General features: G+C 35.9%; 2 protein-coding genes across 3 annotated transcripts in view; one reads left to right on the plus strand and one right to left on the minus strand.

Annotated features, from left to right (window-relative positions):
• Positions 1 to 10376, minus strand: part of LOC127875468 (transcription factor IIIB 90 kDa subunit-like) — a 45601-nt gene extending 35225 nt beyond the window's left edge. The window contains exons 1-6 of the mRNA XM_052420540.1: positions 10229 to 10376; positions 8032 to 8234; positions 5207 to 5284; positions 2067 to 2240; positions 1276 to 1307; positions 674 to 746 (exon numbers count right to left, since the gene is read on the minus strand). Of these exons, the coding sequence (XP_052276500.1) occupies positions 674 to 746; positions 1276 to 1307; positions 2067 to 2240; positions 5207 to 5284; positions 8032 to 8215 (541 nt within the window). The 5' untranslated portion in view covers positions 8216 to 8234; positions 10229 to 10376. The remainder of the gene's footprint in view (positions 1 to 673; positions 747 to 1275; positions 1308 to 2066; positions 2241 to 5206; positions 5285 to 8031; positions 8235 to 10228) is intronic.
• LOC127875467 (pleckstrin homology domain-containing family H member 1-like) overlaps positions 10058 to 26877 on the plus strand; it is a 153461-nt gene continuing 136641 nt past the window's right edge. Inside the window, exon 1 of one of the 2 annotated variants that reach the window (XM_052420535.1) lies at positions 10058 to 10166. The gene's annotated coding sequence lies outside the window, so the exon portion shown is untranslated. Of the gene's footprint in view, positions 10167 to 13866; positions 13939 to 26877 lie in introns of those variants that run through there. The other variant, XM_052420534.1, reaches the window with a different exon arrangement.

Here is a 26877-nt window from a genome sequence, read left to right on the forward strand (position 1 = left end):
CCTTCTTAGTACAAAGTTCACTATTTAGTGACGTCATTGACGTCGTTTTCATTCATAAATATTTTGCAAATGACGTCACTTTCACTGACAACAACAATCGTAGAAACTGAATGACGTCACGTTTATTGATGCAACTGAAAAGCTGACATGCTATAAATGTTTTCTGAATTACGCTTCCTAACCAATAGCATTCTTTGTAGGTGTGATTATGCCACTTATCACCAAATATACAATTTGTTGTTTCATTACATCTATATATACATGCTACATTTATTACATTTCTTTTAGGGCGGGTTTTAGCACGTGCATTTTACTGCAATATTTTATTTATTTATTCGGAACTATTTTCGAAACATAAAGCTCCGCTCATAAGTTATTGCAGAATAACCCACGCTTGATTTCCTTCTTTGTCTATAGAAAACAAGTCGCGTGCCGTGTTAGAATATAATATACCAATCACTAAAATAAACCAGTAGATGAACACAGATGGCTCTATCTTTCAGTTTCACTCAGACTCGATTTAGATTATGTAACCATGTGCTTTTACATTCCATTGAAATATAAACATGTTTGTTAACTCAATCCTTGAGTGATGTACTTGTTAATGAACTACCCGCTAGCAGAAAAAGAGCTAAGGCCCAGCTGTGTAAAGTGAAAACTTCTGATTACTGACCGACATCTGGTAGGTTGATGCACAGCTCTTTGGCAAGGTGGAGATAGGTCCTTCCCAACGTGTAGACGTTCACCTACAAACATTAAAACCACTGTAAGACGACAATACCCATGTGATCAGTATTCATACATTGGCAGTTTTATTGACACTGCAAGCCTGAATACTGTAATTATTACTTCAAACTGTAATAATCTGACAAGACTACACAAGAAATAAAGACTGCGAGCCAGCACAGTTCCAACTTAAACGGCGCTAATTGCCACTTCAGTTCATTCACAATCAACATCAGTGGATACATTATTGATCACACTGGTTATCAAAAAAAGTACCTAGCTACATATGAAAGTCATCAAAATTAGTGAATCACGCAGGCCCAAAATTTCATTACTAGAGATCTAGACAATGTTACAAGCCCAGTTAAATGACTCCCATACTCTAAGCAAGCCTGATTAAAAATTGACCAGTGCAGCGCTTGCAGGCTTGGGTTAATGTTGGTCACTGATGTAATTTATTAAAATTGTGAGTTGCAAGGATTTGGGTGAAATTACTATTTCTGAATATATGTACACTGTAACTAGAAATGCAAATATTTACGTTCTTACCTGTAGTACATCGCTGAAATCCAACAGCATGTCTTCAAATGGTCAAGGATCAATGGCTCATATTCCATCTCATACATTTTGCAGTAAAAATGATAATCTTATATTTATTGTGATAGTATATAACAAAAAACAAGTATAATTTAATGGCAGGCAATACTAGTCGACAAGGCCATTAAAGAAACAACTGTGCAATTAGTACATATAATATGCACAGTTTTCTTTTCAGTGAACAATAGATTATTACCATGCTCAATTTGGTAAACTAGATCTGCTTAAACAAGATAGTCCCATGGATTCAGAATAGTATTAGTGTAAACGACAACAAAATAATATTAAGGTATAATTTAGCAGCAAAAATACAAGTACAAAGTACCAAAAAATTTAACAGCAATACATGTACACAATGTTAAAAAAGAAACAACTGTGTCATTAATAATGAAATAAACACACTTTTTTCAATTGTCAATACATTTTTACCATGACTTCTAATAATTTGAGTCGTGTTCTGAGAAAACTGGGCATACTGCATGTGCATAAAGTGTCTCCGCTTTTATGGTATTTTCCGTTTCAAGAAAGTCCCTCCTTACCGAAAATCAAGTTTAGGGGGAAAGTGTTGTCCCTGATTAGCCTGTGCGGACTGCACAGGCAAATTTGGGATGATACTTTATGCACATGCATTAAGCCCAGTTTTCTTAGAACACGACTCATTTAGTAAATCTTCAACAGCTTTGATATATCCATCTTAAGTCGCACAATGTTTAAGCCCTTATCAAGCGACCTCCAAAGGATACGAGGCGTTTTTTCTGCTCTGCATGTCAGGTAGAGGCAAGCAGCAATGACATGGGTATGTTTGCGACCTCGGGTCATCTGCTTGGACACCGCCATCTTGAAGAAGTTGAAGGCTGTATCCACGCAGTGCTGATTCAAGTTCATCTGGCTCGCCAACTGTTGTATTCTTCTCTTGCCTTCAAAGATACAAAAGAACTTTGCTATTTTTCTTGCTTTCAAAGATTCAACAGAATATATATTTTCTTTTGCTTTAAAATATGAAACAGAACTTAACAGCAGGGATTTCAATAGACGCAGAATCCTGCGTTTTGACGCAAGCAAATTAAAAATGACTTGTTTTTGACGCAACCCTTTTTTCTGCTGTGCGTCATTTTGACGCATAGAAAATATGACCCGTGCGTCAGTCAGTTAACATCTCGAGTTCCATGGTAATAAATCCCACTGTGCTCCTAATTGAAATTAATGTTTCAATATTTGAAACTCGGTCTAGTTTCAGTATTTGAAACTCGGTCTATAATTGAGGGAATACCCTGGGCGTTGTTTATCTTATCTCATCTCTTCCAATACACGTCACCGTCTGAATAGTACGTGCGCACTAACTGGGTAATTAGCAGCAGTGATGACATGATAATTGATTGACAATCCGTTAATTGCAGGTTTTTTTGCAGACTTTGCAGACGGCACAGTTAAAAAAAGTCGGCAAAAACAATTAAAGAAAAAACAAAATTGATCAAAGGTCCATTAATTACGTAGATCCACTATTAAGTCCAGCGAGTTTTGTCAGTTTGTTAATCCACCGATAATTACGAGTAACACCCATCTTATATAAACTGGAATCACAGTTCATTAATTATACTAACAAGTCATAATACTACACATAAACATTGAGAAAACACATTTCCTCGATTAGATATAAATTATCCGAGAAGAATTAAATTGCTACGTCATGACCTTCGACATTGTAAATGCCAGACGTATTGTAAATTAACATTCAAACCGCATTCAATTCAAAGCTGGCGATTCAACAACAACAGATTCAAATTACAAGTAATGGTGCTTCAATAATGGAGAAAGCATTAACTAGATTTAACAAACATTTGATTAGGTTTGTTAAACCAGATAACAACAACGAAAATTTTTATTATTAAAGTTAAACTACTACAGGTAAAAGTATTCTTAAGTGTACACCTTTCGGACATGTATAGTATTCGGATAAACAGTAATAGATATACTAGATGTTCTATGCATCTAGATTATATTTTGTTACAAAAGCTATCATACTATGATACTAGGGATGATGATAATATAATAACGATAAATATGTGATGAAAAGGTGCTTTCAGTACATATCTTAAATAACTTAAATGTGTTTAAAGACTTAAATGTGTTATTATGAAGTAGATTTTAATGAGCATTTATTGTTTTTACAAATAAACATAGCATAGTGATAGAAATAATAAAAGTTGTGAAAGGAACATGTTTTGTTTTTAGAAAAACTTAGCCGATATTGTTCGCACTAATTATTTATATTTTGTCATTATTTTTGTGTACCAAATCATTAAAATATGTTGTGTTATGTATCATAGTATTGTTATTTCATAATTAAAGCAGTATAACTTTTTAAGATATTGTGTTACTCTTAAAGCATCTTTTTATCTAAACAAGAGCACCGCATAACAGGTGCCACACTCGGCTGCGAAAGCTTGTCAGAATTTTTTTTTTCACAGTGACCTTGACCTTTGACCTAGTGATCCAAAATGGGTGTGGCGTGTAGAACTCATCAAGGTGCATCTACATATGAAGTTTCAAAGTTGTAGGTGGAAGCACTTTGATTTTAGAGGCAATGTTAAGGTTTTTGTTAAAGTTTTATATTAGAGGTCACAGTGACCTTGACCTTTGACCTAGTGACCCAAAAATGGGTATGGCATGTAGAACTCATCAAGGTGCAACTACATATGAAGTTTCAAAGTTGTAGGTGGAAGCACTTTGATTTTAGAGCCTATGTTAAAGTTTGATATTAGAGGTCACAGTGACCTTGACCTTTGACCTAGTGACCTAAAAATGGGTGTGCGTGTAGAACTCATCAAGGTGCATCTACATATGAAGTTTCAAAGTTGTAGGTGGAAGCACTTTAATTTTCGATCCGATGTTAAGGTTTTAGCTCGACGCCTACGGTGGACGGGCTGGCTATGACAGTAGCTTGGGTTTTCTCCGAAAACAGCCTCGCTAAAAATTGAATAATACAGACAAAAACACAATTAACGTGCTTCAAAATTTACCCCAGCATTTTTCAAATGACTCCTCTAAATTTCAGTCCAGTGGTCATTGACTCCTGGTTTCTAAAATCTATTGAAATCCCTGTAACAGGGGTTTTTCCCAATGTTTCTAGTGATAGCCACAGTGTTTTAAGAATTGTAAATTATATCAAGCTGTAATGCATCAAGGCTTCTTTTTGGCGATTTAATAGGCCTTATTTGATCATATTAAAAATTGTAGTCTCTTTTTTCTCCATTGAGTCCCAGTCAAAAATTCAACTTTCAGATGTTTTGAAATAAACAATAATTATCATATAGACACACATTTTTAAGTTGTTGTATCCATTTTACAACTATGTTTAAATGTGGGATTAGCTGTTTTAGTAAATGATATTACTTATAATAAGACCTTTAAAAATAAAACAACTTAAACAAGTATATTTTATTGATTCCAAAATTAAAGTACAGGTCATATTCCCAAAACAGTGGAAAAAGTCTTGCACTATTATGAAAGGCACATTGATTTTTCTTTAGTTCCAAAAGCAGTCTTAAAATATTTGACCGGATTAATCGAAGCAGAATAAATAAAGTTTCCTATATATAACTTTTTTTTAAAACAAAACTCTTGCCAGACATTTTTATAACAAGCCTGGCAATATCATATCAACTGAAGATGTGCTATGGGATTTACACAAAAGCTCACTTTAATAGGTTCTGACCTACCAAAACACTATTAAACATTTAAGATTTAACAAGAAATTTAAATCAAACAAAACAACCTAGTGTTTTTCATAGCCTTAACACAGATTGTCTATTAAAATCTTGTGCTTAGGGCAACTTAATTCACTTCCCATACCAGTTATTCTTGCTTGCAGAGGAAATCTTACCATTCTGAAGAGTGACTGTCCTGGACTCCTTCTGCATGCCATGGGTAAAACCTCCACCAATGGAGAAGGACTTCTGTCCTGAAATAACAACACACAATACAATGTAGTCATTGTGTGATTTTTTTCACATAATACTTGTAGCCTTGCTCTTGTCTGCGCAGGCTTATCAGGGATGGCACTTTTCATTTTTATGATTTCTTTGTTTAAAGATAGTCTCTTATATAAATTAAAGGTGGAAAGTGTCATCCCTGATAAGCCTGTGTGTGCACAGGCTAATCATGGGCAACACTTTTTGTACAGGCATTAAACCTGGTTTCCCCAGAGGGAATCTCTGTTATATTACTGGAGGCACAACTTATTCACAGTTCAAACAAGAATTTTGAAAATACTTGTGCCCTATTAAAGAAGCGTTTTTATTGCTTTTTGCTACAAAGTTTAACACTGCAATAAAACTTGTCTTGACAATACTCCAAGAATAAGATCTGTAGATATCTCTTAGGAAACATCCTCTACTTGTTGGAATAAGATCTGTGGATATCTCTCAGGAAACATCCTCTACTTGTTGGAATAAGATCTGTGGATATCTCTCAGGAAACATCCTCTACTTGTTGGAATAAGATCTGTAGATATCTCTCAGGAAACATCCTCTACTTGTTGGAATAAGATCTGTGGATAACTCTCAGGAAACATCCTCTACTTGTTCAGGGCTAGCGCTGACCCAAAATATCTTTGACTTGTATCTTGTAACAAGTAGAAGGATGTTTCCTGAGAGATATCTACAGATGTTATTCCAACAAGTTGTTGGAATAACATCTGTAGATATCTCTCAGGAAACATCCTCTACTTGTTGGAATAAGATCTGTGGATAACTCTCAGGAAACATCCTCTACTTGTTGCAGTCATTCTCGACTATTAGGAAGTATATTAAAGGGACTGTCCAACAGATTTTGGCATGTATTAAAGCTTGTCATTAACTGCTTAAAATGCTTTATATTGATAAATTTAAACATTTGAACTAAAAATCTCCAGTAAAAAATAAGAATACAAATTAAAAACAAGAGCACCGCATAACGGCAGCCACGCTCGGCTGCGAAAGCTTGTCAGATTTTTTTTTAAGAGGTCACAGTGACCTTGACCTTTCCCTAGTGACCCAACAAGAGATGTGTTTGTCAGAAACACAATGCCCCCTACTGCACCGCATTGAAATAAAATTTCTATTTATCATTTGGCAGGTATAGAAATCATCTCCCTTTAAAGGTTATTACTTCCCTTGAATCTTGTCCAATCCAACCGGGGAGGGGGAAGGTGGGGGTGGAGAGGGTCTCACAGTCAATTATGACCATGTCAGACATCACTGACAACCAAGGCCTGTGGTTTATAAGAGATCATAGCCAGAGTTGATCATGTATCTATGAACAAAAAAAATTGAAAAATCAATCATTTGGGTTATAAATAATCAAAATAATAAATCTGTACAGTAACTGTGAAAAGAACTTCAATTCTTGGTAAGGAAATATATAATATAAGATTTATAATTATATAGATTACTTCCCTTGAAAATAATTGTCTGTAACATATGTCTATTTTAAGTAGCAAATAATTAAAAGCCACTATACTGTGACTGTAGATTCACCACTCAAAATGTGCAGCTCCATGAGATACACATGCATGCCAAATATATAGCATGGCTATGTTTAATATTGAATAATTTTCTCCCTTTTCAAAGCACATTTCTTCTCTTAAATCTGTATTTTTTACCATAGACCGTAAAGGATGACCTTGAGCTTTTACCACAATGTGTTTGTTAGAAACACAATGCCACCTACTGCGCCACCTTGATTTATTTAACAACAAGCTTGTTCCGCCCGCCCGCCCGCCAGTCAGCCCGCCCGCATTCGCCAATCTAATAACCAGTTTTTTCCTTCGGAAAACCTGGTTAAAAATATATATGTGGGCAGGTCAGATAACTATGTCCATTTAAAGCTTATTACTTTCCTTTACTTGACCTTGAAGGATGATATTCACCTTGAAATTTCACCACTCAAAATGTGCAGCTCTAGAGATACACATGCATGCCAAATATCAAGGTGCTATCTTCAATATTTAAAAAGTTATTGCCAATGTTAAGGTTTAAGCACGACGCCTAAGGCGGACGACGAGCTGGCTATGACAATAGCTCGGGTTTTCTCCGAAAACAGCCTCGCTAAAAAGAAGAACAAACGTTAACCTCCACAGGGCTCGAACCACTGACCCCCAGAGTCATGGAGTAAAATGTCTCCCGACTTTACCACTTGACCATCCACACTCACGACTAATTCTGAGGTATTTTTTAGCTATATAAGCAATCCTCGTAGTTTCCCAAAATATCGATTCGCGTTGAACGACTCTTTTGACTTTTGGACAGTCCCTTTGAATCCAGGGTTCACTTTGCCACTTTTCATAATAGCCAAAGGGGAAAAGTTCAAATAACTGGCTCTAGAAAATCCCAGACTGTTAAAACACTTTCTTCATAAAACCCTTAAAAATATACCTGTCTTAAAAATTGAAAAGCTGTACAGAATGTCCATGGGTGTGATTTAAGAACCTTCCCAGGGAAGGACAATGCCCTACCCCCTTTACAGGGTTCATCTAAACGCTTCATAACTTGCTGATAAGTAAGTAAATTAGTAAATTTAACATTTAAAGGGAGGAAATCAGATGAAATGCAGAGAAATCTCACTCCAGAGAAAATTATGTACCTAGCTACAAAATTAACCAATATGGCACTGTTTTGGCATAGTCTTGCATTACAGGAAGTATCTAATTGGTCTTCTATGGGTACTTACCTTCGGATGACACAAACTGGCCAATTAGCGAGGAACCCCCGCCAGAGTTCTCCTGGAACTGAACTTCTGAGATGATAATCTGGTCCTCCAGAACAGAGCCACATCCCGTACACACGGCATCGCCTCGTGCCGAATCGATGTCAATGTCAGTGCAACCGCACTGGTTACAGATGCGACTGGACATTGCTGCGATTTAAAATAATCTGAAATAGTTAAAAAAACTCCTTTAATCAATTAGTAGTTTATTATTAAGTAACACTACTTAAAATGATACATTTCTGACAGCTTGACCTGTTTTCACCATGTACTCAGCTATGAATTATAAAACCGAAAAAGTGTATGAATAAGTTCCTGAGTAGGGCTTGATTGGTCATTGTAGGCTCAAGTACTACTTAAATGTACCCCAGGTACTCTTATGTATACTTAAATGTACCCCAGGTACGAAAAATATACTAACACGTGGCGAAGTTATAGTGTACCAGAGTTTTATTCCAGCAAAAAAATGATTAAAATGCGCTATGGAATGCAAAAAAAAAACTATTTGAAAAATACCTTCCTGAACATTCTTATTTGAGTAGGAGTTTCGATAATATATTGGCCATTTTAAAGAATATTGACAAAAATATGGAAATACTAAATTTAAAAATGACCAATTCAGGGGTTAACGTAAGAAATTGACACTCACTTGCCCGGGGGGCAAGTTACTTTGAACATCTACTTGCCCTCGTTAAAAACTGGTTGCCCTATTTTGAAGTCAATTTTTTATTGTCATTTTATCTTTAAAGCATTGATTCACATGCATTATTATTCTAGATTTAAGTTCAGCTATATTCAATGTATCAACAATAAAATAATAATCGTTTTTATAAAATAAAGTTGTCAACAAAACAAAATCTGGACAGTTTTATTTCATTGAATAGTCACTATTGAATACATTACATATGAAAAGTTTATTACTATTAAAATTTTAAAACGATATACTTGTCACTATATCTATACAAGTTATCCAGCAGCTGGAGTTTCACTGCTTTATATATATTAAAAGGGGGGAGGGCTTAAAATAGTACTGTGAAAATGATTGTTCAAAGATTGAAAATCATCATGATGTCTTTGATGAAGAGTTTCTCACTATTTTAAAATGTGAATATGTAACATACAAGTTATTCACAGTTTACGCTTTCGTGATTCATTTTCATATTTTCTCTTCCTTTCTTTTTCGGTTGTTTTGGTTTGTTCCTTTGAGTGTTTCGAGTTACTTTTATTAAAAATAGAAAAGATCGGCTGGACGCTACCGTCCGCCATGTTGAAACGTCTGCCGAGTAGAACTTGTTTTGAGCGTTTAGATTGGCTTATACAATGCAAGCGACCGTTCAAATCTCGTTTTACTTGTACTTGATAAACAAATATATTGACCCAAAGAAAATAAATAGATACAATGGGAAAAGTAGAAAAAATACCGCAAGTATGCTAATACGAAACAGACTTGCCCGGCGGACTATCTACTTTGGAAAATCACTTGCATGTGACGATTTTAACCAGGCACGGGCAAGCGGGCGTCCGCTTAAAAATAGCCCTGCCAATTTAGCGTTAGAATTCCCGGGTACATTTTAGTAATTTACCTTACCCGGGGTACATTCTAGTATACTTTAAAGTACCCCAAGGTAAATTTAAGTAGTACCCGAGTCGACAATGACCAATTGAGCCTGAGTAGGAGATAAGTAAAATCAAATTGACAATTTAATCATAAATCATATTCAATTCCATCATTTGTTTCTGCATATAATTCATGATTTGCTTGTGAAATACTGTTCCAAAAATACATATCAGGTTATACAAAAATAGTTTCATTAATAAAAAAAATCATATGGTCGCAACTGTATTTGAACCTCAATCCAGCCGATTGTTAATCTTCCGCCATATCCACTACACCAAAATATCTAGTTATAAATATGCCACGTTCAAACTACATATAACTTTAATGCTAAGTATTTCAGCGAAATCACGTGGTGATGATGCTGACGGTAGACTAAAATACTACCTATACATGGGGCCCATTGAAAATATCGCAGACGTTGCAATTTAATATGAAATTATACTTTCCCATATTCCGATTCAATTGCAAATGGCGGTCTACGGTAGGTAGCATATCGGATACAAAAGCGCTACAAGTAAGCACTGAAATAACCGAAATATATACCTTCTTTTTAAGTAATCAAGCCTTTCAGTTCATCTCTTATTTAAATATTCGGTAAAAAATGATGCTACTTTAAGAACGGTCAACCATTCTGTGCTGCCACATGCTGATGAAATGTAGAGTAATCAGCATAGAGTTGTGTAAACATCAAATCCAGCGACGTCATTGATTCATGAGCACACAAATGTCTGCGCGGCAAATTCAAAATAGCGAATGGGGTTTATCATACAAATTACAATAATTAAAACACTGGACGATTGAGTTTGTGCCACAATACACGCAATCACACTTATATCAAAATAAATTTACAATTATAATTCATAATTGGACGTCACAATTTTATTTTAAATAACTGCTGTGTGGCTTCACAGTGCAGTGTGAGGCATTGCGTTTCACCACGGAGCGTATATTGAGTCCGTGGTTTTACAAACACAAACACAGCTCTTGTTTATAAATATTTCCAAAAGACCGTTTAATGGTGACTTTTTGACGAATAAGTGGTATTCTGTTTGAACTCCAACGTGGGAGCATTTAAGAGATCTACATCGGAGCCATGGAATACTGTTTCTACTCTCGGTTGTTGTTTTATATAATGTTCTTCATAGATGCATAACTATCACTCATACTTGTTCTAGCACACCTTGCGAGTGTGGTTTCCTCGGTAAGCACGTGCAGATGATTAATTTATTATATTTTGTGAATATGTTAGATTTCATTCGCATCCACGACTGTTTTATTAGGGACAATCTGATAAGAAAAAGCTCATATTATCGCACGCCGAGAGCGGAGAGATACAGTTTTGGTGTTGTCCATCCGTCCGTATGCCCGTCCGTCGATCACAAACTGCTCACGGCTGTATCTCAGAAACTATATGAGATTTGAACATGGAACTTCATCAGTGTATAGATATCAATGAGAAGATGTACTATGCATAGGAACCATAGGGTGTATTGCCCTGTGTATTCATATTCACCCATCAATAAAAAATGGCGGGGGATATAATTTAACGAATTTACATGTTTCATTTAAAAGCATGGGTGTGCAATAATATGAGTATAGGCTGGTCGCTCGTTAAAGCAGCCATGTATAAGAACATTTTTCCTAGCCACATGCGAAACGTTTAGAACATAAGTATCACATGACACGTGATGTTTCATTCGGCCATCAAAATCACCGACTACAAATATTATTTCTGGACGAGTTGCGCAAGCGTATTAAGACACGACCTTCGATCAATTCTGTGTAGCGTATGGATACTGTAACGGGTCCTTTGTCTGCAATTGATGAACATTCCAAATGCATTCATCAGTTATTATGTTAAGTGTTTATGAATTAACACCGATGATACGGAGCAACCTGAAACGGATACTTAATTAATGCAATTTTAGCTGTGATTAGCCGTTTTTGCGATTTTCAGTCAATGAATTAATACAATATTTTAAAATCTTGTCATTTTGATTCTTTCAATTTTAAAATGAAAAACTTTAAACTAACGAAAGAAAACTAAAGAACAAAGTGTTTGATAAGTTTAGTACTTACACTTGTTTATTCGTAATTAATTGTGGAATCGCAAAAAAGCTAAGGAAAAAAGATGTGGCTACCTGCATATACTATTTTTTTCGCGAATGTTAGTGGAATCGATTACCGGTAACCTGTATTTACTTGATAGGCCTAAAATATTTAATAGTGGGTCAATCAAATTAAATAAACCGGTATAGCTGATAATAAAAACTGATTTATTTGCGTACTTTGAATTACTGCGATGTCCTATTATGTTTATGTAGCCAACCAAACAGGTATAGTTACACATACAAATGATTTTAATTGTATCCAAGTTTGTATATTGTTTCTAACTTTACATCGTTTTTTTTTTTAATTTGTAAATCACCGGTAAATCATCTGATGCCTTATTAACAAACGAATGAATTTAAACAATTAACGAACATTAAAAAAAACGAACGATTGCCGGTTCAGTTAATAATAGATTGATCGTACAGTAGTTCCCGCTAATGTGGCCCTTCCGAATGTTGTCGCACGACATACTCTTACTTACAACCGTGAAATAAAACGAATCTTGCACGATCACAACGTATGTTCGTCGCCTCCTTTGACCGATCCGGCGACTGGTGAAGATGTAATTAATATCCCTCCCACACGCAGTGACAGGCATTTAGCATTGCACTTTTCCGTCCGTCTGTTCGGCAGTACCTTCGAACGTCCATATGTTGTGTTTTTAATTAATGTATAACATTGAAATCATTCATGTGTGGGAGTTTCAGTTAGATCCATCCCTACGATAGATCTTATTGAAATTCTCAGACAAGAATTAATTCAATGTGTAGATCGTCGATAGTAAAGGAATTTGTGCTACGGCGATTTTTGGCAGAATAACGTCCGTTTTTTCCTATATGAACCATTCAGTCGTGTGAAGGTTGTGATTTAACTACATTTAAAGTTACATAAGCTTTCACACATAAACTCTCACACTTGAATAACCTTCACGTGAAAATGAACGTCAATAAAATAATTTTGGCTGCGACGATTTTTGGGAGAAATAATGCACTTTGTCTTTTTCAGTATATAATAATATATGTAGTTCAGCTTTTTCCAAACTCCTGTTCAACTACTGGGTGATTCTCGCGCAAACTTTTACAGTTAAATGACCTTATTGTGAAGATGACCGAAGAGGAACGAGTTTTGGCGGAAAGAACTTTTGGTTATCGCCATTTGAATGTTTTGCCACTATGGAATATACAGTCCCAAATTTTGTGTTTTCAAACTATTAACTTCTGAATGTATCTCCCTCGAACATTCACTGTTAACAGACCTTAATGTGTAGATGATCGTAAAGAAGGGTATTTTGGCTGCGACGAGTTTTGGCTTAGTATGGCCACTTGTTTGTTTTCATTATAAAATATATACACATATGTAGTTCCGAAATGGTGTGTATTCAAACTATCTAACTGCCTGTACAGACTTTGTTCAAACTTTCTCATCTGAATGTGTAGGTGATCGTTATTTAAGAAATCTGGACTGGTCTTGGCCCTTTGTCCGCTGTAAAATATATAACGGGTTTGTTTTTGACCGAATATGCTAAGTGGGGGCAACGGTATATGTTAAACATATTGTATGTTTATTTCTTTAAACCACATCGGGTTGTATTATTAGAGAAGACGAACAAATCAAAATAAATTTTACAAAATTGCTTTTGCATCAATTTTCATTGAAAAATTAATAATTCTAAAAAGTTGGAATGTACATTAACCCCATTTTACTCTTCCAAAAGACAGCTTTCTTAGTTTTAGATGAAGTTTACATAAACTAAAAGCATCAAATGAAAGTTGCAATTCTTCATGACACAGTTGTTCAGACAGTAAATTGAGAGTCGGTTAATTGTACCGTTTTTCATCTTCAAAACAAATAAAATTAATTTTACAAGCGATATTTTTCATCAAACTAATTCAAAATATTCAGCATACAAATTTGGTTAGAATTAACACATATATTAAAGCCTTAAAAATTAATTGACATAAATTAATGAAATTAGTTGCTGTTAGGCCATCTGTTACAGTTTTGATCAACTAGGCACAGCTAGACGTAGAGAATCATTCAGTTTATTTATTATTACTTAGTGGCATGTAACCTCTTCAGAGCGTCTACTGATGCTGTTGTATACAGTGTATATTTGCAACAAGACACTAGCTTGTAAACAGGTAAATATCTTTTGTGTTGTATTGATTTTGAAATTATGCATTACCGAAGTTGTAAGTAGTAGTAAAGTATTAAATTTAGCTGTTGTTAAGCACAGAACATATAATAAACGCAGAGCAATGCATTTTCGTGATCTTCAAACTTGAGAGGTAACACTAAACAAGTAATTCACATCGAACTTTAATTTTGTTAATCAATGCAGTTTAAGTTCTGTGTGACAGTCTGATGCTGTGTTAAGTTATGTTTGCAAGTGACATTAAATAGCTGGTATTCAGGGGTCTTGTGAGCGTAAAACATATTCTACATTAGTCCATATAAACAGACCCTCAGTGCCTTTGATAATTTTTGCTATGATGACTCTGGGAGTCCATATGCACCCCTTCATAAAGTTGTGACATAAACACAACAGTAGTTCTCCGTAGCTGATCAGTGGGCATCACTAAACAGACGTCTTTGGTGACCAATGAAGAAAAGCGATGAATAAACTTCAAATACACATTATATTTACACGAATGGCAAACTGTGGACATTAGCGGTTTATCCTTTATCCTCTTAAAAACACTTAAATTTTTCAACATACTATTCTTGTTGACATTTCAGGGCTAGCGCTGGTCCAACATGTCTTTCAGCCAACCAGATTTCGTTTTTCGGCGCGCGAAAAGTGGTTTTAAAATAATTATATATACTATCAACTTGTTCATATTTCTTTTTATGACAGCAAGGGCATATCACATATAATATAACATGCAGTTTTCAATATAGAAGTAATTATGGTACTTTTCAAAGTACAAACATAAGTTAATCTGTACATGTACACTTAACAGTGGAGTAAGTTGTCCCAAATTTGAAATCCTGAAAATAAGGCCGGGGGGTCTTAGAACCAGGAACCCAACAGGAATAAAGGGCAAAGCCCCCCACCCCACCCAGAGACTTACAAATTGTTCTTTGTGATAGTCTTTCCAATTGCAATTTCAAGTGATTACAATTCGAATTAATATAAACCATATCGTCTGTATTACTGCATGTGTATTCGGCATTCTATTTCTTCTATAAAAAAACTCCGAAAATAAATTTAAATCAGCGAAAAATAATGTATCCGAAAACGACAGTCCGAAAAATTGTACGCGTTTTGCACTTGAAATAAAATTTGCATATCGTTTGATTGCAGAAAATGAAAATTTGTAGCCCAGCAAATACGTAATAAATAGACCATTTGGTTGACATTTTTCTTCACAATAGCATGTGAGTAAAACAACTTAATTATCACCTTTTATTTCAAACGATAACGACGATAATCGTCAGAAAGGTGTAACATCATCAACATAGAACTAATTATTTAATGATCATCCTTTAATTCAGATCGATAGTCGGTAGACATGTCTAAAGTGATCAGCTGAGAAATGATTTATTATTGCTCTTGTCATTTGTTTATCTTTAAATACGACGTTTGCCATCGGCCGATAAATTGTAGGCAAACGACAATATCAACTGTGTATTCCAAGTGTCTACGCATGATTGATCAAATATTATGCGTGAGAGAACACAATGTTGATTGGCCAGCTACCACGTGCGCTTCAATAACAATAAGGTCAAGCGATGTCTCATGTTCTGGTGCAGAACGGTTTTCGTTTATTGTTCAATTTGCGAACACTTTTAATGAAACAAAGAGAAAACTATAGAAAACCAGCCTGGATTTAAATGGCGGATAATTTCAATGAAGATTTGCGAGATTTTAGCATTTTCGCAAATCAGAATTTTCTTGAGCCAATTTCTCAATATTTTCGCAAATGGCTCAAATGGCGAACGACAGCGCGAGCCCTGCATTTTGACTACAAAATTCAGAACAGTGTTAATATTCAAAATCATTAACTACCTAGGCTACATCACAAATAATAATGTGCAAAATGTTTTATTCAGAACAGTGTTAATATTCAAAATCATTAACTACCTAGGCTACATCACAAATAATAATGTGCAAAATGTTGGTGTACTGCAACCTAACCGATAGCAACACTATCAGGGCTTGATACTAACTTTTTTTGCCTACTGACCCAAAGCAAAGGACCGCCAGCTTTGGATTACTGGTCCTCCAAGATTTCAAGTGGTCAGACAATTTCTATGTTATTTTACCTAAATTTCAACTTACTTTCTGGACTATCCACAATGCATTGTGCATTTATAAAAAAAACTATAGTATCTACTAAACTACATGTATCACTTATCTTTTTCATATTTTGGCTGTACTTTAAGCTTCTCTTCATAAGTGATAGGTTTTTTAGGCGGAGGTTCTTTTAGGTTTTTTAGGCGGAGGTTCAACCACCCCCGGAATGAAATTCCACATCGCGAAAACTTGTAATCTTGAAAATACGCACGTTTACTCTCAGGCGATATCAAAACATTATTCGGCGTCCTCCGGTGTAAATTTGCACGGTAAACAAAGTATATTCTGAGTGATGGTACTAAGATCGATAAAATGCTGATTATTGCTGCTTTTTCAAAAGAATAAATACCATTTTGTTTATTTCTCAATCTGAACGCTTCGAATTTTATGTTAATTTGTGTATCAATCACGGCAAAGTCCAGAGACATTTGCGGATCACAAATCGATTTTTTGATCTGACAACATTTTTTTGTCATCCGGGCATCTAGAAAAAATGGAATTTCCAATATGTTGTTATTTTTATCCCGGTCTCGAGTTGGTCCATAAAATAATGATGAAATTATAGATTTATTATGAACATATAAAGTTATTTTATTGATGAAAACAGCTTTCCACCAGTATTTCACAATAAGTTGGCCAGGATTTTTCACTGGTCCAACGGATCAACCAAATTTCTAGTTTCACTGGTCCTCCCTATTTTTTACTGACCCCGGGTCAACGGACCCTCGTTAGTGTCGAGCCCTGACTTTGAGTCGGCACATTGTGACAGATTTTTAATCTGGTGGATAGAGCGTACACAAAAATAACAAAACAAATAAAAACAATTATTTTATGCTTTAATGGAACCATATGCATTAGACAGGTTAACGTTGATAAGTTTTTGCAGTATCAGTCAGAGCTCCAGATAAGGTTTTGTGAAATTCTTAACGTTACTACCAGATTTTCAAAAATAATTCTTAACTCTGAAATTTTATTCTAAACGTTATTACTAAGTTTTGGAAAATAATTCTTAATTTTTCTAAATGACCTAAAAATAAATAATAATGTTTATTTTCATGCAAAAAATCAAAATAAACATACTAGCAACTTAATTTAAACGAGTTCAACAATGTCTATTCAGTATTATACAATTTTATTTTTCAGATACCTTCATACGCCCAAACTGTGCTTAGATTGCATGCCTTCGATGAATATTTCACAATTAAAACGGGTCTCCCCTTCAATCATGTCAACAATTGGCCACAAGAGAATTGTCCCTTCCACTCGTTCGATGTTTTTTTGTTTAAGTTTGGACCCGTTGTGTCGCGTTTTTTTTTAGCTTTTCCGACTGTTTCGGCAACTGAACATACAACATCGTATAAGATCTTTTCTATAATGTCTTTCTTAACATTCAACTTTGACTCACTTTGTGTACAATATGTTAAAAGCGTGTTTTTGCACGCTTTGCAGTTTTTTTAGGACGCTCTCTGGGCGCCGCCACTGTTTCTTAACAGATAGACTGTACACGCCGCTTTTGTTGGAAAAAATGCGCCTTGTTAAACAAACCCGATAACCATTTAAGTTAAGCACCGAAAAGATCTTTAATCCGCGAAAAGAACTCAATAAAAATCGATACAAACCAATGTAAAAAAATTATTTGTAACTTGATTTTGTAATTCTTAATGGTACGACAAGATTTTAAATTAAATACGTAACGGACTTGAAAATAATTCGTAATTACGAAAATACGACCCTTATCTGGAGCTCTGATCAGTGTTCGTAGGCAGGTTAACATCTGTCCGTCCGTCCGAAAACTTTAACTTTCGCCATAACTTTTTTATGCCCCTGAAGGCTGGCATATAGTTTTTTAACTGTCCATCTGTCTGTTCGTTAGTCAGTCCGTCCGTTTGTCCGTCCGTCTGTCCGCCCGTCCGAAAACTTTAACATTGCCCATAACTTTTGCAATATTGAAGATAGCAACTTGATATTTGGCAAGCATGTGTATCTCATGGAGCTGCACATTTTGAGTGGTGAAAGGTTAAGGTCAAGGTCATCCTTCAAGGTGAAAGGTCAAAGGTCAAATTGTGCAATATTGAAGATAGTAACTTGATATTTGGCATGCATGTGTATCTCATGGAGCTGCACATTTTGAGTGGTGAAAGGTCAAAGTCATCCTTCAAGGTCAAAGGTCAGATTTTGCAATATTGAAGATAGCAACTTGATATTTGGCATTCATGCATATCTCATGGAGCTGCACATTTTGAGTGGTGAAAGGTCAAGGTCATCCTTCAAGGTGAAAGGTCAAATTTTGCAATATTGAAGATAGCACCTCAATATTTTGCATGCATGTGTATCTCATGGAGCTGCACATTTTGAGTGGTAAAAGGTCATGGTCATCCTTCAAGCTCAAAGGTCAAATTTTGCAATATTGAAGATATCAATTTGATATTTGGCATGCATGCGTATCACATGGAGCTGCACATTTTGAGTGGTGAAAGGTCAAAGTCAAGATCATTTGTCAAGGTCAAAGGTCAAAATTTTGCAATATTGAAGATAGCAACTTGATATTTGGCATGCATGTGTATCTCATGGAGCTGCACTTTTTGAGTGGTGAAAGGTCAAGGTCATCCTTCAAGGCCAAAAAGTCAAATATATGGGTCAAAATCGCTTATTTAATTTACACTTTTGCAATATTGAAGATAGCAACTTGATATTTGGCATGCATGTGTATCTCATGGAGCTGCACATTTTGAGTGGTGAAAGGTCAAGGTCAAAGGTCAAATTTTGCAATATTAAAGATAGCAACTCGATATTTGGCATGCATGCGTATCTCATGGAACTGCACATTTTGAGTGGTGAAAGGTCAAGGTCATCCTTCAAGGTCAAAGGTCAAATTTTGCAATATTGAAGATAGCAACTCCATATTTGGCATGCATGCGTATCTCATGGAGCTGCATATTTTGAGTAGTAAAAGGTCAAAGTCATCCTTCAAGGTCAAAGGTAAAATATATGGCTTCAAAGCGGCGCAGTAGGGGGCATTGTGTTTAATGAACACAGCTCTTGTTTATTATACCCCCACAAACGAAGTTTGGGGGGGGGGTATATAGGAGTGAACTTGTCTGTCGGTTGGTCGGTTGGTAGGTCTGTCAGTCCTTCTTAAGTATCCGCTCTCTTATTCAAGTAGTTTTCATCCGATCTTCACCAAACTTGGTCAGAAGTTGTATCTACATGATGTCTAGGCCAAGTTCGAACATGGGCCTTGCCGGGTCAAAAACTGGGTCACGGGGTCACTTAGTGCGTTTAAAACATTCAGCATGTTATCCGCTCTCTAATTCAAGAAGTTTTCATCCGATCTTCACCAAGTTGTATCTACATGATGTCTAGGCCAAGTTCGAACATGGGCTTTGCCGGGTCAAAAACTAGGTCACCGGGTCACTTTGTGTGTTTTAAACATTCAGCATATTGTCCGCTCTCTAATTCAAGTAGTTTTCATCTGATCTTCACCAAACTTGGTCAGAAGTTGTATCTAGATAATCTTAAGGCCAAGTTCGAACATGGGCCTTGCTGGGTCAAAAACTAGGTCACGGGGTCACTTAGTGCGTTTTTTAACATTTAGCATGGTGTCCTCTCTCTTATTCAAGTAGTTTTCATCCGATCTTCACCAAACTTGGTCAGAAGTTTTATCTAAATGATCTGAAGGCCAAGTTCGAACATGGGCCATGCCAGATCAAAAACTAGGTCACAGGGTCACTAAATACGTTTTACACTTTGAGCTTGGTGTCCGCTCTCTATTTCAAGTAGTTTAAATTCAATCTTCACCGCACTTGGTCAGAAGTTGTAACTAGATTATGTGTAGGTCAAGATCAAACATGGGCCATTCCGGGTCAAAAACTAGGTCACAGGGTCACTTAGTGTGTTTTAAACCTCACCATGTTATCTGCTCTCTAATTCAAGTAGTTTTTATCCAATCTTCACCAAAATTGGTCAGAAGTTGTATCTTGATTATGTCTAGGGCAAGTTTGAATATGGGTCATGCCAGGTCAAAAACAAGGTCACGGGGTCACTTAGTGCGTTTTAAACATCACAATGTTGTCAGCTCTCTAACTCAAGTAGTTTTCATCCAATCTTCACCAAACTTGGTCAGAAGTTGTATCTAGATGATGTCTAGATCAAGTTTGAATATGGGTCATGCCGGGTCAAAAACTAGGTCACGGGGTATCATAGTGCGTTTTAAACCTCACCATGTTTTCCGCTCTCTAATTCAAGTAGTTTTCATCCAATCCTCACCAAACTTGGTCACAAGTTTTATCTAAATGATCTCTAGCACAAGTTCGAACATGAGCCATTCCGGGCCTAAAACTAGGTCACAGGGTCACTTAGTGCGTTTTTTAACATTCAGCATGGTGTCTGCTCTCTAATTCAAGTAGTTTACATCCGATCTTCACCAAACTTGGTCAGAAGTTTTATGGAGATGATCTTAAGGCCAAGTTAGAACATGGGCCTTTCTGGTTGAAAAACTAGGTCAAGGGGTCACTTAGTGCGTTTTAAAAATTGTGTCCGCTGTTTTTTGTGAAGACGACATGCAAAATATTATGTGTCAATGCGGCATGTGGGGGTATGGGTCACGTCTGTGACAAAGCTCTAGTTATTTTCTATAATTTATACAGAGAATGATTTTTTCTTATTTCCATTGTCTGGAATAATGATTTATGTTGCATGTGTGCATAGCATAGCAACGTAAAATATGGCCTACTCAATCCGTGAGCAAATAGTTTAGTCTCATCATCTTTTAATTTTCTGTTTACTGTACTTAAGGCTGAGCTTTGCTGTATTGGAAAATTAATATCGGCCAATTAGAGTGTACGCAATGTATTATATTAATGTAAATCTAAATAAGACGACGCTTAATGTAAATGCATGAGTGTGAAATGTAAAATAGCGTATGAAAAAAATAAAATGTAAGAAGGGTAAAGAAGGATTTCTTTGTTTTTACAGAACAGATTATATCCTTTATGTTTTAAAGCAAATTAATTATAATCTGACATCTATGATGCAAATGTCACATAGTATTTATCTTTTAAAGCATAATGTACACACACTGGGATCAGCAAGTTATATATAATGTACAGCTTGTCCCCAAAATGTTGCCACTTCTCCCTGTTTTCGCTCTTTAGTGAAATGACTGACTTCTCATTAAATTTTGAACCTACATGTAGCTGGACCATGTGTAAATTAAGTTTTGAATTATTTTTGTTATAATAGATATTTCATCATGTTTGCCGACTGCACAGGCTGATATGGGACGACACTTTACGCACATTTTCCACAGAGCAAGGCCGATTTATATAATATTATATTTGATATTGATCAGCTCTAGATGTTTCTAACATGTCATTGTCCTTGTTTACAGAAAGGCGTGAATATTGCTGTTTTTTAGTCCCCTACCGGTTTCACTGGAGGGGACTTATGGTTTTGTCTCCGTCCGTCCGTCACACTTTTCTGGATCCTGCGATAACTTTAAAAGTTCTTAATATTTTTTCATGAAACTTGGAACATGGATAGATGGCAATATGGACATTATGCACATCATTTCATTTCGTTCCTACGTCAAAAATTCTGGTTGCTATGACAACAAATAGACTAGAAATACTGCTGAAAATGGTGGTTTTTCTGGATCCTGCGATAACTTTTAAAGTTTTTAATATTTTTTCATGAAACTTGGAACATGGATAGATGGCAATATGGACATCATGCACGTCATTTCATTTTGTTCCGACGTAAAATTTTTTGGTTGCTATGGCAACAAATAGACTAGAAATACTGCTGAAAATGGTGGTTTTCTGGATCCTGCGATAACATTTAAAGTTCTTAATATTTTTATGCCCCCCTTCAAAGAAAAGGGGGTATATTGCTTTGCTCATGTCGGTAGGTCGGTCGGTACGTCCACCAGGTGTCGGTACGTCCGTCCACCAGGTGGTTTCCGGATGATAACTCAAGAACGCTTGGGCCTAGGATCATGAAACTTGATAGGTACATTGATCATGACTTGCAGATGACCCCTATTGATTTTGAGGTCACTAGGTCAAAGGTCAAGGTCACGGTGACTCGAAATAGTAAAATGGTTTTTGAATGATAATTCAAGAATGCATACGCGGCCAACAGGGCACACTCTGAACAATATTACTGAAGCAACTGGTCTGTAATCCTAAATCTATAATTATCAGTCCAATGAAACATCATCCTTTAAAGTAAAATACAGTGGATCAGTAAAAATGTTATCAGAATATGAGATTTTTTGTATATTTTGTATATTAAATATTGTGTTAATGTTTAATTTTGTTGATTAATATAAATATAAGCAGGACAGGGGAGGTAATACACTACAGGGGAAACAAATGCAATAAGTTTAAATTTATTGTTACATATTTGCCTCCCTTGTAATATAATTAAATTTTACCAAATGTAAGGCTAACAGCATTTTTGTAATGCATACTACTACTACTACTACTACTACTACTACTACTACTACTACTACTGCTGCTGCTGCTGCTGCTGCTGCTGCTGCTGCTGCTGCTGCTACTACTACTACTACTACTACTACTACTTCTACTACTACTACTACTACTACTACTACTACTACTACTACTGCTACTACTACTACTACTTCTACTACTACTACTACTACTACTACTACTACTACTACTACTACTACTACTACTACTACTACTACTACTACTACTACTTCTACTACTACTCTACTACTCTACTACTACTACTACTACTACTACTACTACTACTACTACTACTACTACTACTACTACTACTACTACTACTTCTACTACTACTACTACTACTACAACTACTACTACTACAACTACTACTACTACTACTATTTCCACTTCTACTACTACTACTACTACTATTTTTATGCCCCCCTTCAAAGAAGAGGGGGTATATTGCTTTGCTCATGTCGGTGTGTATGTCGGTCTGTTGGTCGGTCCGTCCACCAGGTGGTTTCTGGATGATAACTCAAGAACGCTTGGGCCTAGGATCGTGAAACTTCATAGGAACATTGATCATGACTCGCAGATGACCCCTATTGATTTTGAGGTCACTATGTCAAAGGTCAAGGTCATGGTGACCCGAAATAGTAAAATGGTTTCCGGATGATAACTCAAGAACGCTTATGCCTAGGGTCATGAAACTTGATAGGTAGATTGATCAGGACTCGCAGATAACCCCTATTGATTTTCAGGTCACGAGGTCAAAGGTCAAGGTCACGGTGACCCGAAATACTAAAATGGTTTCCGGATTATAACTCAAGAACGCTTATGCCTAGAATCATGAAACTTCATAGGTAGATTGATAATGACTGGCAGATGACCCCTATTGATTTTCAGGTCACTAGGTCAAAGGTCAAGGTCACGGCGACCCGAAATAGTAAAATGGTTTCCGGATGATAACTTAAGAACGATTATGCCTAGGATCATGAAACTTAATAGGTAGATTGATAATGACTCGCAGATGACCCCTATTGATTTTCAGGTCACAAGGTCAAAGGTCAAGGTCACGGTGACCCGAAATAGTAAAATGGTTTCCGGAGGATGACTCAATAACGCTTAGGCCTAGGATCATGAAACTTCATAGGTAGATTGATCATGACTCGCAGTTGACCCCTATTGATTTTCAGGTCACTATATCAAAGGTCAAGGTCACAGTGACCCAAAATAGTAAAATGGTTTCTGGATGATAACTCAAGAACGCTTATGCCTAGGATCATGAAACTTCATAGGTACATTGATCATGACTCGAAGATGACCCCTATTGATTTTCAGGTCACTAGGTAAAAGGTCAAGGTCACGGTGACCCGAAATAGTAACATGGTTTCTGGATGATAACTGAAGAACCCTTATGCCTAGGATCATGAAACTTAATAGGTAGATTGATCAGGACTCGCAGATGACCCCTATTGATTTTCAGGTCTCTAGGTCAAAGATTAAGGTCACAGTGACAAAAAACATATTCACACAATGGCTGTCACTACAATGTAGAGCCCATATGGGGGGCATGCATGTTTTACAAACAGCCCTTGTTTCATGTTACTTGAAACATGGATAAATAGCAATATGGACATTATGCACGTCATTTCATTTCGTTCCGACGTCAAAAATTCTGGTTGGTATGGCAACAAATAGACTAGAAATACTGCTGAAAATGGTGGTTTTCTGGATCCTGCAATAACTTTTAAAGTTCTTAATATTTTTTCTAGAAACTTAAAACATGGATAGATGGCAATATGGACATTATGCACGTCATTTCATTTTGTTCCGAAATAAAAAATTTTGGTTGCTATGGCAACAAATATATATATAAAAACAATCTGGAATTTCTGACAATGGTGGAGCTGGTAGGGGACTTATATTGCTTGACAATAGTCTTGTTATTTTAGGAATTGTCCCCAAAAAATTCTTCATTTCTTAGTGACCAAAAAAGAAATGACAATACAGAAAGACACTAGGAGAAATTTTTGGCATATACTTGTTGTTTTCGTGACCAGAAAAAGAAGGTTATTGACTTTATTCAAGTATTCAGTTACCATAATAAGTGTAAGTTTTCACTTTAAATTTTCAGAAACCCTTTTCTTCTCTATTTTTTGTGACTCCACATTTTTGGACACTCAGATTTTACCCAATAATTATTTACTCTAAATTTTCCAACACTTGAATTTGAATCAGAAATCAACATATATATGTTAATCCGGTGACACATCACAGATGTGCTTTTCAACCTGATGATGGTCATTAAACCTTAAAGATTAATGTGAGAAGTAACTGGGCCATTGCATTTGGCGTTATTTGGGTAAATACGTTTGCTTACCACTAATAGACAATTGTTTCACCCAATAATTCATGGAGTATTCATAGTAAGGAAACAATAAGTTCTGATTGATGCCTTTTTGGTGTAAATCACTTTAGGAACATGTGAACAACTGCATGATTTCATTAAGTATCAATTGTGTTCTTTTTATTATACCCCGCCATAGACGGAGGGATATTGTTTTGGCATTGTCCGTCTTTCCGTCTGTCCGTCCGGCACTTTTGTGAACGGAGCCATATCTTGGAAGTGCTTTGGCGGATTTCATTGAAACTTGGTATGAGTATATATATGGATAAGAGGATGATGCACGCCAAATGGCATTGTACACCATCTGTTAATAATGGAGTTATGGCCCTTTGTATCTTGAAAAAATGCTTTTTTGTGTCCGGAGCCATATCTTGAAAGTGCTTTGGCAGATTTCATTGAAACTTGGTATGAGTATATTTATGGATAAGAGGATGATGCACGCCAAATGGCATTGTACACTATTGGATAATAACGGAATATTGGCCCTTTGTATCTTGAAAAAATGCTTTTGTGTGTGTTTGGAGCCATATCTTGGAAGTGCTTTGGCGGATTTCATTGAAACTTTGTAGGAGTATATATATGGATAAAAGGATGATGCACGCCAAATGGCATTGTACACTATTGGAGAATAACGGAGTTACAGCCCTTTGTATCTTGAAAAAATGCTTTTTGTGTGTGTCTGGAGCCATATCTTGGAAGTGCTTTGACGTATTTCATTGAAACTTGGTAGAAGTATATATATTGATAAGAGGATGATGCACATTGGCGTTGTCCATCCCTCCAGACAACTTTTTGTGTCCAGAAGTATATTGGCGGGGGATATGAATTCAACGAATTTGCTTGTTGACTATGAAAATCATTGATTCATTCATTAGTGTTAATTCACAATTTAGTTATCTACATGTACTGCTCTATTTTTCTGCTAAAGTGTGACGCCTTTGTAGAAATTTTACTGCACCAAATGTTAAGGTTTTACAGGCAACAAGAAGTCAAAATATCAATAATTTTGTTTGGGTGCAAATAAAAAATCCTTTCGACATCGTACTCTGTAGTCAAAGAACAGCTCTGGAATATTTGTTGATAAAACAAAGTAAAACACAATGAAATTAATTTAAATTTGTTTCAAACATATCCTTAAGTAATTAATACTAAATGATACAAGCCAACAGGATTATTCTTAGATAATGTTATAGGAACAACCAATGCATAAGGTTTATTGTGTGTCTAAATTTTTAGGACATATTTAAAAAAAAACTTAAGCGTCGGAAAACTTTGAGTAATTACTGTTAATTGAATGAAACCTAACTCAATCAATGCATAAGACATATAATATATTTTCTGTCCCTGTTTGCGTTGCTGGTCACATTTGAAAATGATTTAATTCCGCCTTTAATGATGATTAAGGGACCAGCTAGGTCAGTTGGTAGAGCTCTGGCCTGCGCAACAAATCTGAGGATCACTGGTTCAATTCCCAGCCCGGTCACATGCCTTGTATAGGGAACTCATGTTTAAAAGCATTCTCCCCCATAACCCTATGCATGCTGGGAAATTTGTCATCTGCTAAAATGTCGTCTGCTGAATTTCTAAAATTAGCATTTTTTCGATTTTTTTCAAAGAATACTATAAGAATAGCAAACAGTTTGGCTCCTGATGAGACGCCACGTTCTGTGGCATCTCATCTGGATCAAAACTGTTTGCAAAGGCCTTCAAAATTCGGTTCCAGCACTGAAAGAGAAAAACAAGAGTTAATTGTAATTATGTAAACTGATACATTGAAATTGTATGTTCTTGAATGTAAAGAAAGCCATGTAGCAATAAAGTTAAGTAACTTTAGATTAGTTTCAAGGTATTTAAATGGCTTTTCTCTTTCTTTAAAATCTCACATTTTTAATTAAGA

This window comes from Dreissena polymorpha, chromosome 3 (assembly GCF_020536995.1).
Source record: "Dreissena polymorpha isolate Duluth1 chromosome 3, UMN_Dpol_1.0, whole genome shotgun sequence".
Classification (NCBI taxonomy): Eukaryota; Metazoa; Mollusca; class Bivalvia; order Myida; family Dreissenidae; genus Dreissena; species Dreissena polymorpha.